This window comes from Jaculus jaculus, chromosome X (assembly GCF_020740685.1).
Source record: "Jaculus jaculus isolate mJacJac1 chromosome X, mJacJac1.mat.Y.cur, whole genome shotgun sequence".
Lineage (NCBI taxonomy): Eukaryota > Metazoa > Chordata > Mammalia > Rodentia > Dipodidae > Jaculus > Jaculus jaculus.
Genome location: NC_059125.1, coordinates 19,957,375 through 19,974,937, shown reverse-complemented (window position 1 = coordinate 19,974,937; position 17,563 = coordinate 19,957,375). Strand labels below are relative to the sequence as shown.

Here is a 17,563-nt window from a genome sequence, read left to right as displayed (position 1 = left end):
GTATGTTTTAAAAGGAAATTGGGGCATCAAAATAGCCACATATAAACAAATGCTGCACACAGTGGCCAGGTACAATTACTGGAGTATGTTCTATTATACAAAATAGTATTATTTGAATCACAGAATACAGAGAGTAATTTATTTCTATGCTTTGTCATGGTAGGGGAAAGTGCAAGAAACAATCTTTTAAACAAGCAATATCTAAGATTTTAGTCTTGTCTAGTCTGGCAGTACTAGTTTTAATTAGCATTAGGCACTGTGACTACCAGGATTCTCATTCCTTCCACTACCTTTATGGTAGGTAATATGATGCCAATTTAAAGATGAGAAAACCAAGGCATAGGGAAGTTAATTTCCCCGAAGTTTCAAAGCTAGGAACTTGTACAGATGTCTTCTATATAAATTCGAACAAAAATATTTCTATCCTTTTTCTAGATCAAAGGAAACACTTAGGTTATTACACAGAAATTTCAGGTATAAATGAACTCCTTTGTTTCTTCTGCTTCAATGTTTCCGGCCCACTCCACTCTTTAGGACTTTCCAGAGCACATTGAGTCAATGAAATGTGGAGAGAGCCTAAAACTACCAATAAGTCAACTTTCTGAGAGACTTGATTTCCTATACCATTCTTCATTCCTTTATAAAAAGCTTTATTTCTTTATTTTGATTTATTTGCAAGCATGGAAAGATAGAACAGAGACAGAGAGAATGGGTATGCCAGGGCTTCCAGCTACTGCAAACAAACTCCAGATGCACATTCTACTTTCCGAATTTGGCTTTAGGTGGATGGGAATTAAACCCAGGTCCTTAGGATTTGCAAGCAAGCACCTGAATTGCTGGACCATCTCTTCATCCCCCTCCATTCTTAATTTTCTTACTACTTCTATTTGAAAGATGGAAGCATGGGTATGGAAGCTTTCAGCAAAGCTCAGGTACTAAATGATTCCCAACTATGTAAAGTTAAATTATTGGTCACCTTTTAGAAAAGAGAAGATAATCCTATTCTGTTTAAAAAAAAAAAAAAGCCCGTATTTTGCAAAAGACAAGTAAATTTAAAAGGAGCAGAAAGGATATCTTGTAACAACACAAGTGTTCAGATATAGCAACAGAGTAAGTGGGGATGCTCATTCAACAAGCAGGGATCAAACGTTTGAAATAGTGACAAAAAAAGGTTTAATAAAAGCTACAGTCCCTTGGAATACTAGGGAAAAAAACAAAAAAACAACGAAACTATCCTGGAAACACTTATTAGGAATTGCTCTTCTTTCCTCATTCCTATGGGTAAACTGTTATGTCAGCATATAACATGCTTAGGCCTTGCCTACCGGGTAACATGGAAACATATACTTGAGCTTTATGTGGATATTGCCATCTAACTAGGAACACATAAAAGGACCCCTACCTTGTGGTACTCTAGTACCTAAAAAGATGATCCTTCCACTGTATCTTTGGGGTTAAGAAGAGTGTTAGCCATAGTGACCCTAAACAATGATGCTTTGTAACTGAATATGAAACTACTGTAATGCACTTTTTAGTCAACAGGTTATCATACCAAATCTACTCTCATCAGTAGGTTCATTTCCAAAGACAGCGGAACCATGAGATCTTACTCAGGGAAGATTCCTTTTCTAAGCTACTGATTAAAGTGAAGGGAGAAGGGGTTTCTGAAAAGGGTCATTTATCAAAAGTACTCAATGTTTTCATGGAAGGAAAGGTTACAAGATTTGCCATATGTGATTTATACTTGTTTGTAATAACACAATGTTTGCATCTGACATGTCACAAGGTGGCATAAACACCTTAAATCAACTGTTTAAGAACTTCTGGGATGGCCGGAGATGGCTTAGTGGTTAAGACACTTGCCTGTGAAGCCTAAGGACCCTGCAAAACATAAGGATCCTGGTTCAACTCCCCAGGACCCATGTAAGCCAGATGCACAAGATAGTGCATGTGTTTGGACTTCATTTGCAGTAGCCAGAGGCCTTGGCATGCCCATATTCATTCTCTCTCTCTGCCTCTTTCTCTCACTTAAATGAATATATACATATATACATATACATACATACATATATATGCATATATATATATATATATGTATATATTTCAATTTGCTTTTATGAGAGACACAGTAAGAGAGAATTGGTGCTCTAGGACCTCTAGCCACTGCAATCAAACTCCAGACACGAGCACTAACTTGTGCACATATGTGATCTTATGCATGTATCACCTTGTACATCTGCCTTACATGGGATCCTGGGAATAGAAGATGGGTCCATAAGCTTTGTAGGCAATTGCCTTAACCACTAAGCAATCCCTTCAACCCAGTATTTTTTCTTAAAAGAATCTGTGTGTGTGTGTGTGTGTGTGTATGCCTTGTCCCCAATTATGCATCTAAGGCACAAAGTTGTGAGGTTGTATAAAGCCCAATTACAATTGGGGTGAATATGGGCCAGGTAATTGGCAGCTCTCTGCTTATTAAAATCACATGTACATTTCAAGATAAATTTAAAATTTCTCCATGGAACTGTGACATCTCTGAAACCTAAATGTACCTATTACCATCTAGCTAGTAAGCACTTTGGATTTACTAGTCTTCTTTTATATCTTTGAGAGATGGCATCTTCCACAGTGGTTAGTAAAATGCTTTGTAAATTGCAAACTAAAGAAATATGACACCATCATGCACTTTTGCTTTTCTTATACAAAAGATTATTTCATTAGGATTCCAAGTTTCTGCAACTGTACATACAGCTGATGAGAAATGCACATTCTAGTCTCATTAAGCAAGGTATTCCAGCCTCTTTTTTTTTTTTTTCAAGGAAGGGTCTTGCTCTAGCCCAGGTTACCCGGGATTAACTATGTAGTCTCAGGCTGGCCTAGCACTCACAGTGATTCTCCTACCTCAGCTTTCAGAGTCCTGGGATCAATGGTGTATGCCACCACATCTAGCTTCTACCCATTTTTTTATACATTGTCTGGTAAAAAAAAAAAAAAAAAAAAGAGCGAGAGAGAGAGAATTGTTTGACAGGCTAAAAGTAACATTATTTGCTCATTGGCAAGAGTGTCAATTCTTTGCTGAGTATTCCTTTCCACAAGTGGAAAATGATAACAGTAGCCACTTGCTGAGCACCTACTCCACCCAAGTCACATTACATACATTGTCTCCTTATGTGGAAACACGTCATAATGTCCCTGTACTAATTTCCTCTGTAGACAGAGGCATCAGGTATACTCAGTAAGTGCCAGAGCTACTCCAACATGGGTGCTCTTTCAAAAGAGCCTTGGTGAACAAACAGGAAATTCTGACTAAAAGACTTGTTTATTGGCTGTTTTTTCCACCTAAATATACCTTGCTGTCATACATGTTCTTAAAGACAAAAGGAAATCAGTTTTACATTTAAAGCAAAATTTTATAAAGAAAAAAAAGAAAAGAAATTAAAAGAAAAACCTTTAAGAATGCAATTATTTGGATATTATGTTATTTGCTTGCTATTTCCTATATAATTTTATAGGAAATCTCAGAAGTTTACTTTATCACACATATTTTGTAGATGAGAAATAAAGCACAAAGAATGCCACTCATCTGAGGATATCTGACTGAAACAGGTACAAGAATTAGGATTCTAATTTGTACCACACTCCAAAGTCCACTCACTACCTTATCTACCATGTGTGCACTTGTCCCTCAGCCATGTACTCCCTACTGTCCCCACGTTACTCTACATCTGGCATCAGAAACACACATTCATGCTTATGATTGTCACCATATTTTCTACTCCTGAAGGTGGGAGTGGATACACTGGGTTTAGTATACTATTCAGTCTATTTTATGCATTTAAAAAAAATTCTCTAATATATAAAGTTAAGTACAGCCCAAGGAAGTAGTTTTGCCAACCTTTTGGTGTTGCTGTGGTTGAGAAAGGGCCACAAGTAGCCCAGGATGGCTTCAACCTCACTGTGTAGCTGAAGATACTCATGAACTTCAGATCCTTCTGTATCTACCTCCAGAGAGCTGGGGTTTGAATCCCAGGCCTCCTGCAGGCCAGGCAAGCACTCCAGAAACCAACCTGCATCCCTAGATTTACAAACTTTTCTTTTCCCTTCTAAAAAATAATTTGTCAACAACAACCCTGCCTAATCCACGCCACACTAGACAGTTTTCTAGTTTCAATTAACAAATTAGTTAGCAAGTAGTTACTAAACAAAGATTACATACACATTCTAAGGATAATGACTTCTGTTTATAAAAAGAACAATTTGGGCCAGGCATGGTGGTACACGCCTTTAAACCCAGTACTCAGAAGGCAGAGGTAGGAGGATCGCCATGAGTTCAAGGCCATGAGACTACATAGTGAATTCCAGGTCAGCCTGGGATGAAACCCTCCCTCAAAAAACAAACAACAAACAAAAAAAAACAAAGTTTTTGATCTATGGATACCTAAAGGATTCTAAGTGAGTTCCTATATAGGCCAAAGACTTTGATATCTTCCCCAAAGAAAGAACTGAATGAAAATTTCCAATGCAGAAAATGAGGCAGATATTAAACTTAAATTTACATTGCTCTTTCAGGTGTCTTTGTAATTTTACTAGTATTAGGTAAACTTCTAATATTAGAAAAAAAAAGCATTAACTTATTGAATATACCTGCTTCTCAAGAACATCTTCCTCCAAAACTTCTTCTGGTTGCTCAGCAGCAGCAGCGTAAGTTCAAGACTATCCACATAGTCTCCAAAGTCTTAGCCCCATCCTACCTCTGTGCACATCATCCTCTATAAACTCGCCTGAAATCTCACATTGAAGCCAGGACACTGCTTCTTGACGTCAAGCCTTCACTACCTTATGTTATTTTCCCTTCAAATATGACTTCCCCTTTCCTCTCTGCCTGTTGTACAGGACATTAGTTCCTCATTCCTCCTTTCTGTCAATTTAATAACCTCAAAAACAATCAGAAAAAAGTGATAGAGATCTGCCTCCCACATAATCCCACATAAGAAACTATATGTAATTTCATGTAATGATCCCCTTTGAAGCCAGAACCTCAGGCAGACTGAAAAAGGTGCACCAGCCATGTTTACTTAAGAATCATGACATATATGCTGACTTCCCTAAATTTAGAGAGGGAAGGAAAGTAAGGCAAGATCCCAAGGAAAAAGTAGAGGTGAAGTAAGACTTTAAGACAAGATATACACATGTGAAATAGTTCTGGTAAATACTAAAGAAAGATGTGCACTAAGTATATTCAGGAACTAGACAATGTACAAATTCTCTCATTACCTATGAATATATATACAGCACTTACTACTGCAATACAATTATTTGTTGATATATCTATTCTTTCCCGTTGGCAGATATGCACTAAGCACTTAGCATCCTACCACTTTCATAAACAATGCAAAACATGAAAATTGAATACATGACTATTGAAGAGTGAAGACCGATCATAGAAAAATCATAGAGAGCTTGTGATATAAGATTCAGGGGGAGAGGTTGCAGAGTCATTTAACACCATTACAACTATGTTAAAATATCCAAATTGTTCACCAGAATAATTCCCTTTAGGATCATTATCAGTCCATACTGAACATCTCAGGTTCTGCAATTATACATAATGAAACTATTTTGCCTGAAAATATTCTACAGCTAACACCCTCTGAAAATTCATCATTTTCTTTTGAACTCAATGAAATTACTTAGAAATATAATTTTACATTTTTAGAGGAAAACATATAATCTATCAAATGAGAAGAATAAAAGAGAACCTGGAGAATAATTTATAAAACCTTTGGTCAGCATGCACTTTCATTTCTATTTCCATAGAAGGGAATCTGGAATAAATGAGATGCTGTACTTTGATATAACTGTCAGCCTGAAAATATTGATGAGACTATGTAAGTTGCAAATGTGAAAGGGTATGGAATTATTCTGACAAGAACTATTTGGGGCAAAAGTCTGGCGCCCATTGTTTAAAAAGGAACTGTGCCGGGGCAGAACCTAAAAGAAAAACAAATGGTTTAGACAGAGACTGTCCCCCTCTTCCTATTAATATCAATCCTAAGAGATCACTTACCGTGGGGATTGCAGTAGTACAGCTGACCCTTCTGAGCCGTCTCTGCATCAGGTCATGCTCCATACTGTTAACTTCAGCCTTCAACCGCTCTAGTTCCTCTTTTTCATGTTTCAATTGCTTTGCTAACCTCTCCATCCTTGCTCGCTGATGTAACAGCAAGGCTATATAGCATTACAGATAAAGTCATTGCAGAGAATAATACTGAATGAATAACTGGAGAATTTTTACATACATTGTTAGTGGATAGAAGTCTCATCCAATGTGGAGGGCTGGCATTACTCTCAAGTTTTCCTAATGATACTCTGCCCCCATATCTGCTTTAAAGGGGCTCTTAACTCCTACCAAAATGACATTAATTATAGATGCCTCTTGTACTGCTGTTTTTGTTTCTCAAAGGCTATCTTTTAGTTTTCTAAGAGTTTCTTTATTACTTGTGTGTCATTTTAAAGGCCTAACGTAAGGCACACTGAATTACAATTATAATAACTGCCCTTTAAAAAAATATTTATAGCCGGGCGTGGTGGCGCACGCCTTTAATCCCAGCACTCGGGAGGCAGAGGTAGGAGGATTGCCAGAATTCAAGGCCACCCTGAGACTAGAGTTAATTCCAGGTCAGCCTGGACCAGAGTGAGACCCTACCTCAAAAAACCAAAAAATAAAATAAAATAAAATAAATTAAAAATAAATAAAAAAATTATTTCTTTATTCATGAGAGATAAAGAGAGAGAGAGGGGAAGGGAAGAAGAGAGAATGGGCATGCCAAGGCCTCCTGCTCCTGCAAACAAACTGCAGATGCATGTGCCACTTTGTGCAACTGGCTTTACATGGTAATGGGGAATCAAACCCAAGCCATCAGGCTTTGCAAGCGAGCGTCTTTAATGACTGAGCCATCCTTCCAGCCTGTCACTTCCCTTTTAATATCCTGAAAGAATACTAAATTCTCAGATATCTCAAACCAATCTGTGTTAGCTTTTAATTTATTTTTTTAAATTTTGGTTTATTTTTATTTATTCATTTAAGAGTGATAGAGAACAAGGCAGAGAGAGAGAGAGAGAGAGAGAGAGAGAGAGAGAGAGAGAGAGAGAATGGGCGCGCCAGGGCTTCCAGCCACTGCAGATGAATTCCAGATGCGTGCGCCCCTTGTGCACCTGGCTAACATGGGTCCTGGGGAATCGAGCCTTGAACCGGGGTCCTTAGGCTTCACAGGCAAGCGCTTAACCGCTAAGCCATTTCTCCAGCCCAAGATTTTAATTTAATTTAAAAAAATAGTTTTATTTATTAATTATAGGAAGAGAGTGTATGTGTGTGTATGGGTGTACATGGGTGCTGGGAATTGGACCCAGACCAGTAGGCATTGCAAGCAAGCACCTTTAACTGCTGAGCCATTTCCCTAGCCCCTAAATTGGATTTTTAAACATCTCCTATTCTCTTTTATAGTTAGGTCTATTCTCATGTAATCCAATAATGTTCTTCATTAGTAATCCCAATTTTTTATAATATTCAAGTTATTTCATGTGATGAACTGTAGTTCTACCCTGCATGAAAATTTCTTTTGCTCACATTTTCCCCAATGAATTATCTCCTATCCCCAATAAAGTCTTATTAGGTCACAATTACCACCTACACCTTTGTATTTTATTTTATTTTATATTTTTGGGTTTTTGAGGTAGGGTCTCACTCTGGTCCAGGCTGACCTGGAATTAACTCTGTCATCTCAGGGTGGCCTTGAACTCATGGTAATCCTCCTACTTCTGCCTCCCAAGTGCTGGGATTAAAGGCGTGCGCCACCATGCCCAACTGTATTTTATTTTTAAAAATATTTTTATTTATTTATTTGAAACAGAAAAGAGGGAGAGGGAGAGAGAGAGTGAAAAATGAGAATGGTCATGCCAAGGCCTCCTGCCACTGAAAATGAATTCCAGATGCATGCACCACTTTGTGTATCTGGTACTGAGCACCGTGGAATCAAACTTAGGCCATCAGCTTTGCAAGCAAGTGCCTTTAACCACTAAGCCATCTCTCCTGCCCAGTTTTGTATTTTAGATAACTCAGAAGCATTAACTTTACCCTTACTAGTAATGCTACTACCCTGTATTTAGTAAATACCATACAGGTAATTAAAACTATATAGCAAATAGGGTTTATTTTCAACAGGAAAATGCCATTTCACCACAGCAAATATAAAAGGGCTAAAATTTACCTTGTGTATAGGCATAGTCATCTGATCCAGAACTAGAACTCCTTTGATACTTATGGCTTCCCTTTTCTCCCCCAGAGCCTGGTATCACGGAAATGGGCTGAATAGGTTCTGGTGCTGCAGAGCGCTCTTCTTGGTCCACTAAATTTAAAAGATTTTCAGTTGTTGCTCGGCCTACAGTAATTTTAAAAACTGTAGTTGGGTTTGGTATCACCCGAGGAGATGGTGATGGAGCACATGACGGTCCAGTTGGCTGTGTATATGTAATAAACACAGGATTAACACTAAATGGAGGTTTTGGTTGACTAGATATCCCTCTTGAAGGAGAACTTGAAGGTGGCGTGGTGGCTGTATACAGTGAGTGCTGATTCCGTGGAGATGGTTGGTTACTGATGGGTGAAGGACTTCTAGTTATTGCTGTCCCAGGTCTTTGAGTAGGTTCAACTGTAATTTCTATCTTCTTCATGGAACCTTTGGGTAAGCTAGATGCTGGGTATGGGAGATAGGCTACTGAATGGCTTCCCTGTTTCTGATAACTAGGAGGTCCTTGTTGATACAGATGGGGTGGAGTAGTTGAAGGGCTAGGTGGCATAAACACATGAGAGCTCGGATGGCCCAGCTGGGAAGGTTGAACTTGATGCTGTGGAGAGCTGAAGGGTGAAGGACACTGAGAAGGTGGTGGTGAATGGTAAGCTGATTGAGGCATCTGCTGTTGTTTGGGAGAATACTGAGAAGGTTGATAGTTCTGTTGATGTGGATAAACAGGCAAAGGACGTTGGCTATAATGAGGCACTGGGCCCTGTGGTGAGGACTGCCATGGTGTACTCTGAGGAGTTTGTCTTCCTGATGAGCTCTGAGATGTCTGTCTAATATAAATAGAACCAGGAGACCCATAGAGATTGCTTGGAATTTGTGGAAGAATCTGTAAAGCTCTTGGTACAGTCTGTCCAGAAGGGAGATTTTGGGACACTGTAACAGTAATTGGATTTGTACTATACCGAGGTATGTGCATGTAAGATGGAGGTGGTGGGGAAGGCCCTTGCATAGCAGATGGATTCATTCCTGTTTGCATGGAAGATGGCTGCTGAGGTGGCTGTGAAGAAGGAGTAGCTGCACTTCTGTTCTGTTCATTCATAAAAAATGGATTATAGTTGGGAGTAGCAGCCACAACAGCTGGTGCTGAGTGCGGTTCCTGAACTAAACATATCAGCTGTTTACCTCCTGTATGCTGTGGGTCAATATGCCCATCACTTGAACTATGTACCAGTGTTCGACCACCATTAAGGTGAGCTCCTTCTCCTGGGTGGTAGCTGCCAGGAGAATGGATACCCAGGTTAATATGCAAAAGGCGATTTCTATTCATCCTATTGTCTTCTGGACTATGGTATTCCATATACAAGTATTTGCTACTCTCCTGGGAAAGGGCTCGGCAACAGGCTTCAAGATTGTTGTTATTCTATGGGAGAAAAATGATAAAAACAACAATGGCAAAATTACCAGAAAGTTACACAAATGCTACTGCCAGAATAAGTAGAGAGAACTATTTTCACCATGAAATACTCCATGGTTGTCTGTTCTGAAAAAGGAAATGTCAAACAATTCTTAATACATCACAAACATTTAGCTCACATTACTAGTACGACCACTAGCACTACTGCTACAGAAATGTGAAGTGCTTACTAAAAAACATTATGACTCATCCTCAAGTTTTCTGGCTCTAATTCTAGGACTCATTTTATATTTGTTGCATCTCAACAAATTAAAACGCTTTGCTAAGGCCGGGCATGATGGTGAACACCTTTAATCCCAGCACTCGAGAGGCAGAGGTAGGAGGATCACTGTGAGTTCAAGGCCAGCCTGAGATTACATAGTGAATTCCAGGTCAGCCTGGGCTACAGTGAAACCCTACCTCAAAAAAAAAAAAAAAAGTTGTGCTAATCTTGGATTCACCACAATTGCTATAATATATAAGTAAAAGTCACCATTAATATTCAATTTGATAAAGTGAATGTTTTTTTTTTTGTGTGTGTGTGTGTGTGTGGCAGGGTCTCCCTCAAGCCTTGGTTGATCTGGAATTCATTATGTAGTCTCAGGCTGGCCTCGAACTCAGCAATCCTCCTACCTTGGCCTCCCGAGTGCTGGTATTAAAGGCATGTGCCACCATGCCCGGCCCTAATTTGATAAAAATGAAATTAAAACATTCATGTTTACTTTTCAAAAAACACTAGAACTATAAAAAATTATAAAATTCCTGAAGTTAAAACAACAAAAACTCCGCAGCAGTCTTTTCTTTTACTTAAATTTATTCCTAAGTAACCACAACCTGTGTTATTAGGAAAAACTTAAGCAAAATAATGAAATGAGTAAGAAGAACAAACAACTACATAGTCTGAACTATCACTCCAGGACTTTGCCAGAGTTAATGGGAAGTTAACACATAGGCTGCCTTAATGATATTCACTCCATAGTTTCAAAAGTTTTTACCAGCTGAAAACAACTTAATATACTTTCAAAATTATCAAAAGATGTGGATTTTTAGTTATATACACACAATGAATTACAGGAAACTGTCATTATGAGTCCTGAAAGTCATCAAATAAAAGGCTCTCTTTAAGAAAAATAAGATATGGTTGGGTGTGGTGGTACATGCTTTTAATCCCAGCACTCAGCATTCTGAAGTAGTATTGCTGTGAGTTTAAGCCACCCTGAAACTACATAGTGAAGTTCAGGTCATGAGACCCTACCTCAAAAAAAAAAAAAAAAAAAAAAGAAGCTATAGAGCCATTTTCCACTAATACTATTGGGTTAAGACACAAAATAGGGCTGGAGAGATGGCTTAGTGGTTAAGCGCTTGCCTGTGAAGCCTAAGGACCTGGGTTCGAGGCTTTATTCCCCAGGACCCACATTAGCCAGATGCACAAGGGGGCGCACGCGTCTGGAGTTCATTTGCAGTGGCTGGAGGCCCTGGCGTGCCCATTGTCTCTCTATCTGCCTCTTTCTCTCTCTGTCTGTCACTCTCAAATAAATAAATAAAAACAAAAAAAATTAAAAAAAAAGACACAAAATATTCAATGTCTTGACATGATCTGTAAAAGTTTAATGAGCATGACCTTCTTTTGTAACTCACAAACATACATACATGTATGAACATACATTCTATCACATATTTGTTATAGGGATATGTATATTTTATATAAAAATGAAAAAAAACTTCACTTCTGAGAATAAAAATAATGTTAAGCCTACATACAGTAAGGCATGCATTGCATCATTTTAAGAATTAAGAGAGTTCATCTACGTTCCAATTCACATTTACAGTTGCAGGAAGAGAAGCCTGGGATGTGACATGGCTTGACAAGAGGCACTGAATTAGTTAACTGAAGAGTAGTGTTAATGCCTTGTCTCTTGAGTCCCAGTGCTCTTTCCACACAATAATTTCAAGGGAAAAGATGTTTGGCCAAAGAACATTAATAATTTGGAACTTTGGGAAGTAAAAAAGTAAAAAAAAAAAAAATCCTTTGTAATGAAATATGAGAAACTTAAAGAATTTGCTTCATCTAAAGTCCATAGGTGGGCTGTAGAGACAGCTTAGCAGCTAAGGCGCTTGCCTGCAACGCCAAAGGACTTAAGTTTGATTCCCCAGGGACACGTAAGCCAGATGCGAAAGGTGACACATGTGCCTGGAGTTTGTTTGCAGCAAATGGAGGTCATGGTGTGCCCATTCTCTCTCTCCCTCCCCCACTCTTTCTCTCTCAAACAAATAAGAATAAAATATTAAAAATGAAGTTCATAGGTGACTTTTTAAAAATTTTCCTTGTACAGAGTACTTTAAAAATTATATAAAGAAGCTGGGCATGGTATCACACACTTTTCAACCCAGCACTTGAGAGGCAGAGGTACAAAGGTTACCATGAGTTTGAGGCCAGCCTGAGACTACATAGTGAATTCCAGGTCAACCTGGGCTAAAGCGAGATCATACCTTGAAAAAATATATATAGAAAGAGGTCAGGCAAGGTGGTGCATGCCTTTAATCCCAGCACTTGGGATGCAGAGGGAGTAGGATTGCTATGAACTGAAGGCCAACCTGAGACTACATAGTGAATTTCAGGTTCACCTAGGCTATAGCAAGATCCTACATCAAAAAATAAACAAAAAATTACAGAAAGAGAGCTAGCAAGGTGGTTCACAGGGTTAAAAGCACTTGCTTGCAAAGCAGACATACCCTGAGTTGGGTTATTCCCAACACCCACTTAAAGCCTGATGCAAAGTAGAGCCTGTAACAATGTGAGGAGGAGCCAGGAGAAAATGGAAGCTTGAGAGCCAGCTAGATTGCCATTCATTCGCAGTGACAAGAAACCCTGAGGTGGGAGAACAGCAAACACCTGAAGACTGTCCTGTGACCTCCACATCTGCCCACCTGTATATATACTAAATAAAGAAATAAATGCATTAAAATATATATATATAAAGACGTATTAAATAAAGTTAGGAATAACTGTAATGCAAAGATTTGTTTTCTTACTCTGCCTGAAAACTATGTTGAGCAGGGCAAGAAGCTAGACCATAAAAGGGTATCTGGAGCCAAAGGAATCATCTATGAAATTTCATGCTTAATATATTGAATTACAGAGTCACATTATTAATTTAATAAAAAGTATTCTAACTCAAAATGACAAAAATGTTGGATTTGTTAGTCTACTCAAATTCAAGGTTGCAGGAAAAAGATGAGCAACTTTTCCTATAAAGTAAAAATTAGCTCAGAGCAGACAGGGTGAAGAAAAAAATTAAAATCGATGAATCCCAGGTATTTAAGCATTATCTTTATGGAACTACTGTAAAAAGATTACTAGCAGAGCAGATTCAAATGTCGTATTTGAGTTGCTAAATGTCTTAGAAAAGAAAGAAAAAAGGGGGCAAATAAGTGTGCCAAAGGGCAAATAGTTACAGAATCCAAAACTGTTTAGTTCAATGCAGAGGCCAGAATTTTTTTTTTTTTTCACTACTGGTGATTGAACCAAGACCTCATGCATGCTGGACAAGCGCTCTTCCACAGAGTATACCTCCAGATCTCTTTCTAATTTTTTAAAACAAGTTTTTTTTTTAATTTTTTATTTGGAGAGAGAGAGAACAAAAGAGAGAGAGAGAGAAAGAGAGAATGGGTGCACCAGAGTCTCTGGCTGCTGCTGCAAAAAAATTCCAGATGCATGTGCCATCGTGTGCATCTGGTTTTAGGTGGTACTGGTGAACTGAACCCGGGTCATTAGTCTTTGCAGGCAAGCACCTCAATCGTTTAGCCATCTCTCCAGCCCTCTTAACTTCTGAGATGGCTTCCTACTAAGGTGAATCTTTTTTTTTTTAAAATTATTTATTTATTTGAGAGCGACAGACACAGGGAGAAAGACAGATAGAGGGAGAGAGAGAGAATGGGCGCGCCAGGGCTTCCAGCCTCTGCAAACGAACTCCAGACGCATGTGCCCCCTTGTGCATCTGGCTAACATGGGACCTGGGGAACCGAGCCTCGAACCGGGGTCCTTAGGCTTCACAGGCGAGTGCTTAACCGCTAAGCCACCTCCCCAGCCCCTAAGGTGAATCTTGACTGTGCATTCTTCTACTATGTACCTTTTGAACATCTGAGCTTGAAGGCCTGTACCACAGGCTCAGTTATAGGTGAAAAGTTTGAAGAAGGCATATATGAAAACTCTTGAAAGGGCTAGGAGAAAAGTGCCATATTGCTAAATTAAGGGATATCAGTATACAGGGAAACTTTAAGGGTGGTGTTTCAAATGCAAAGTATTAATTGTGTATAGTTCATATATTGCTCTGTGAATGTAAACGATTTTCAGACATGGTCTTAATTGGTAGCCAAGGTTGGCCTCAAATTCAAAATAATCCTCCTGCTTCAGGCTCTTGAGAGCTGGAATGACAAGCATGTACCATTACACAGGGCTTTAACAAGGTAGTTTTCCAAAATGAGCAGGTGGTAAAATGACTGTACTAATATATTCTGTTAATCCCAAAGGAAGGAAAAAAAAAAAAACTATTTAGGACAATGTGGGACTGGGGAGATGGCTCAGTGGGTAAACTGCTTGCTCTGCATATAAGCATGAGGACCTGAGCTTGGATTGCCAGTACACACATAAAATTCTAGCTGTTGGGGAGCACACCTGTAACCCCAGTGCTGTGAAGGCAGGGTAAGGGAATCCTTGAGGCCTACTGACTAGCTAATCTAACCAAATTGGTGAGCTCTAGGTTCAGCAAAAAGATACTGTTTCACAGAACAGAGGTGAAGAATGATTGAGGAAATGACCCGATGTATGTCTACAAACACAAACACACGTGACCACACAGATATGAAGACAGACACACACACACATCAAAAAAGAAGAGGTAGGACAATGTAAGTACAAGCAAATGTTTACTGAGATGAATTTCAAGTTCTGTTCCTTTACTTAAGTGGCCATGAACATGCAGGTAAATCAAAGGCCAAATTCAACAAAGCTAGGTGGGGCCCTAGGAGGAGGTGAGGTAAGTTAACATTAGGAAGAAGTTTCAATACTAAGACTCAACTCTGGCTTGGTTTTACAGTTGTAAAATGTACTCTTGCTCTACCAAAACACTAAATGGAGGTAAAGTAAAAAGCTGAGATTAAGACTGGAACTACACTAGAAAAACACAAAGGTGAATAGTAAGGCAATACCCTTAAGCACAAGGCCTAGACCTAATAAAGCATTTGCAAACAAAGGAAACCCTTTGGGCCTCTGAATCCCTCTTTGTCATTAACCTGCCCTGTATGCAGGTTTGTATACAACCTCAGCTGCTTATACTATACTAAGGTAGCATGAACGTGAGTACTGACGATGTGTGAGGTCCTACAAACCCAAAGTCAACCAAAATAGGAAAATATCATAACCAACAACTGAGAGAGACCCCACGAAGACTGACACAGTCCTAAGGGGGGGGGGAGGCCTGTTTCTCTGCTTTATTTTGAGTAGCAAGATGTACTATAGTTCGAAACCAAAACTTTATTTCGATGCTGAGAACAAAACAAAGGAAATATTTCTGAATTAAAGAAAGTGATCTAACAAAATTACACATTAATAAGGAATTATGAACATTAATAAAGGGAATAAATTATCTAAAAAATTTCCAAAGTAGGCTCAAAATATGGGATATTTCTTTTTAAAAAAATCTTTTTATTTATTTATTTGACAGAGAAAGAGGGAGAGGGAGAGAGAGACAAAGAATGAATGGGCATGCCAGGGCCTCCAGCCACTGCAAACAAACTCGAGATGTGTGTGCCCCCTTGTGCATCTGGCTAACGTGGATCCTGGGGAATTGAACCTGGGTCCTTTGGCTTTGCAGGCAAACACCTTAACTGCTAAGCCATCCCTCCAGCCCAGTATAGTATATTTCTACAGAAGTTAGCATTAGTTAGATATTCAAAATTCAACTCTGAGTTCATTATAGTTCTGTGTTAAGAGTACTTGCCTAAGCCGGGCATGGTGGCATATGTCTTCAATCCCAGCACTTGGGAAACAGTGGTAGGAGGATTGCCATGAGTTCTATGCCACCCTGAGAGTACATAGTAAATTCCAGGACCCTACCTCAAAATAGCAAAAACAAAAACAAACAAACAAAAAAAGAGTGCTTGGGGATGGAGACATGGCTTAGCGGCTAAGCGCTTGCCTGTGAAGCCTAAGGACCCCGGTTCGAGGCTCGACTCCCCAGGACCCACAAGGGGCGCATTGTCTGGAGTTCATTTGCAGTGGCTGGAGGCCCTGGTGTGCCCATTCTCCCTCTCTGCCTCTTTCTGTCTCTGTCTGTCGCTCTCAAATAAATAAATAAAAATAAAAAAATATATATAAAAAAAAGAGTGCTTGTCTAGCATACACGAGGCTCTACATATTCAGGGACTGATGACAACTCAAAAAATTTAAGTTCCAATTACGGATTTTTGTTTTCTTTTTACTACATCAGTTAACTCTTCATGTCTCAATTGTGTGAGATTTTGTCTTTCAAGGAACTCGTGGCAACATCTACTAGAAGTCATTTTTCATTGGGAAGATGCTATAGGAATGTAGAGGGTAGAGGTCAGAAGATGCTAAACAATCTACCAGGTACATGTCAGATTCCTAAGACAAAGAATTGTCTAGCCCCAAATGTCAATTGAACTAAGTTTGAGAAACTGAATTTTTGTCACCCCAACACAAAGCCAACTCTACTAAGAAAAATTTAGTATCACTATCATTGGCAGGAAACTTACCTGTAACATGCACTGAGATACCACACCCTCTGGAATTTCAGGAAAACGCTGTCGAAGATCATGGAGAACCTGAATATCAAGCTGTGGAGTGCTTTGCGCCATGCCAGAGCAAATGGTGGTCAAATCTCTCTTAGGAAATGGGTGTTAGCAGGCCTTCCAAAAGTAATGATCTTCCAACATCACAGTCATTTTCTATGAAAAGAAAGTATGGTTAAGCCTAATTCCATATTTTACTTTAGCCACCAGAAGCAGATTCAAGATGCATATACCACTATATGCATTTGGCTTTACATAGGTACTAGGGAATCATACTAGGATCCTTAGGCTCTGAAAGCAAGTGCCTTAATCACCGAGTAATCTCTCCAACCAGTATTCCTTATTTTAAGGTAAGAAAATGGACAAATTCAACTTTGACAGAGATTCTTATGATGTAATGAGGCTATGTTAGACGCCTAAAAATAACAACATAAAAGATAACAAACAAAATAATCACAACGAAGAACCAAAAATGTTCAGTTTTATTTTAATCCTGGAAAAAAAAGCATCAACCAGCTTCAAACTACAGGGCATTATTATGCACTATTATTTGGCAACTTTTATTTTTTTGAGGCAAGGACTCATTATAGTAGTCTCACCTAGAACTCACTGTGTAGCCAAGTCTGGCCTTGAACTCACTATGATCCTCCTACCTCAGCCTCTTAAGTGCTGGAAATACAGGTATGAGCGATCATGCTCAAGTTTGGCAACTGCATTTTTCTAGTCTTTAGAAATCCTACTTATGCATAATCAGTGATGCCTTCCCAGGAGGTATCATATCAGTCCTCTGATATCATTTTGATGGCTGGAATAATGAAACAAGAGAAATAAGAATTCAACAATAATTCCACCAAGAACACTTATATTCATTCTACCAATCTCTGAAGGCAAATGATCTGAATTTAATTGTAAGAAAAGGAAACCCCTGACTAAATGAAACAACTGGGCAAACAAATTAAAAAATACACTATTTTTCTTTACAAAAATGATGTTGGGCACT

At 38.9% G+C, this 17,563-nt stretch overlaps 1 protein-coding gene across 2 annotated transcripts in view; it reads right to left on the bottom strand.

Moving 5' to 3' along the window:
• Window positions 1–17,563, bottom strand: part of Tab3 (TGF-beta activated kinase 1 (MAP3K7) binding protein 3) — a 74,769-nt gene that overhangs the window by 17,202 nt on the left and 40,004 nt on the right. For both annotated transcript variants that reach the window (XM_004663688.2, XM_045140385.1), the window contains exons 4-6: window positions 16,528–16,719; window positions 8,268–9,720; window positions 6,068–6,228 (exon numbers count right to left, since the gene is read on the bottom strand). In XM_004663688.2, coding sequence (XP_004663745.2) covers window positions 6,068–6,228; window positions 8,268–9,720; window positions 16,528–16,629 — 1,716 coding nt within the window. In that variant the 5' untranslated portion in view covers window positions 16,630–16,719. The remainder of the gene's footprint in view (window positions 1–6,067; window positions 6,229–8,267; window positions 9,721–16,527; window positions 16,720–17,563) is intronic.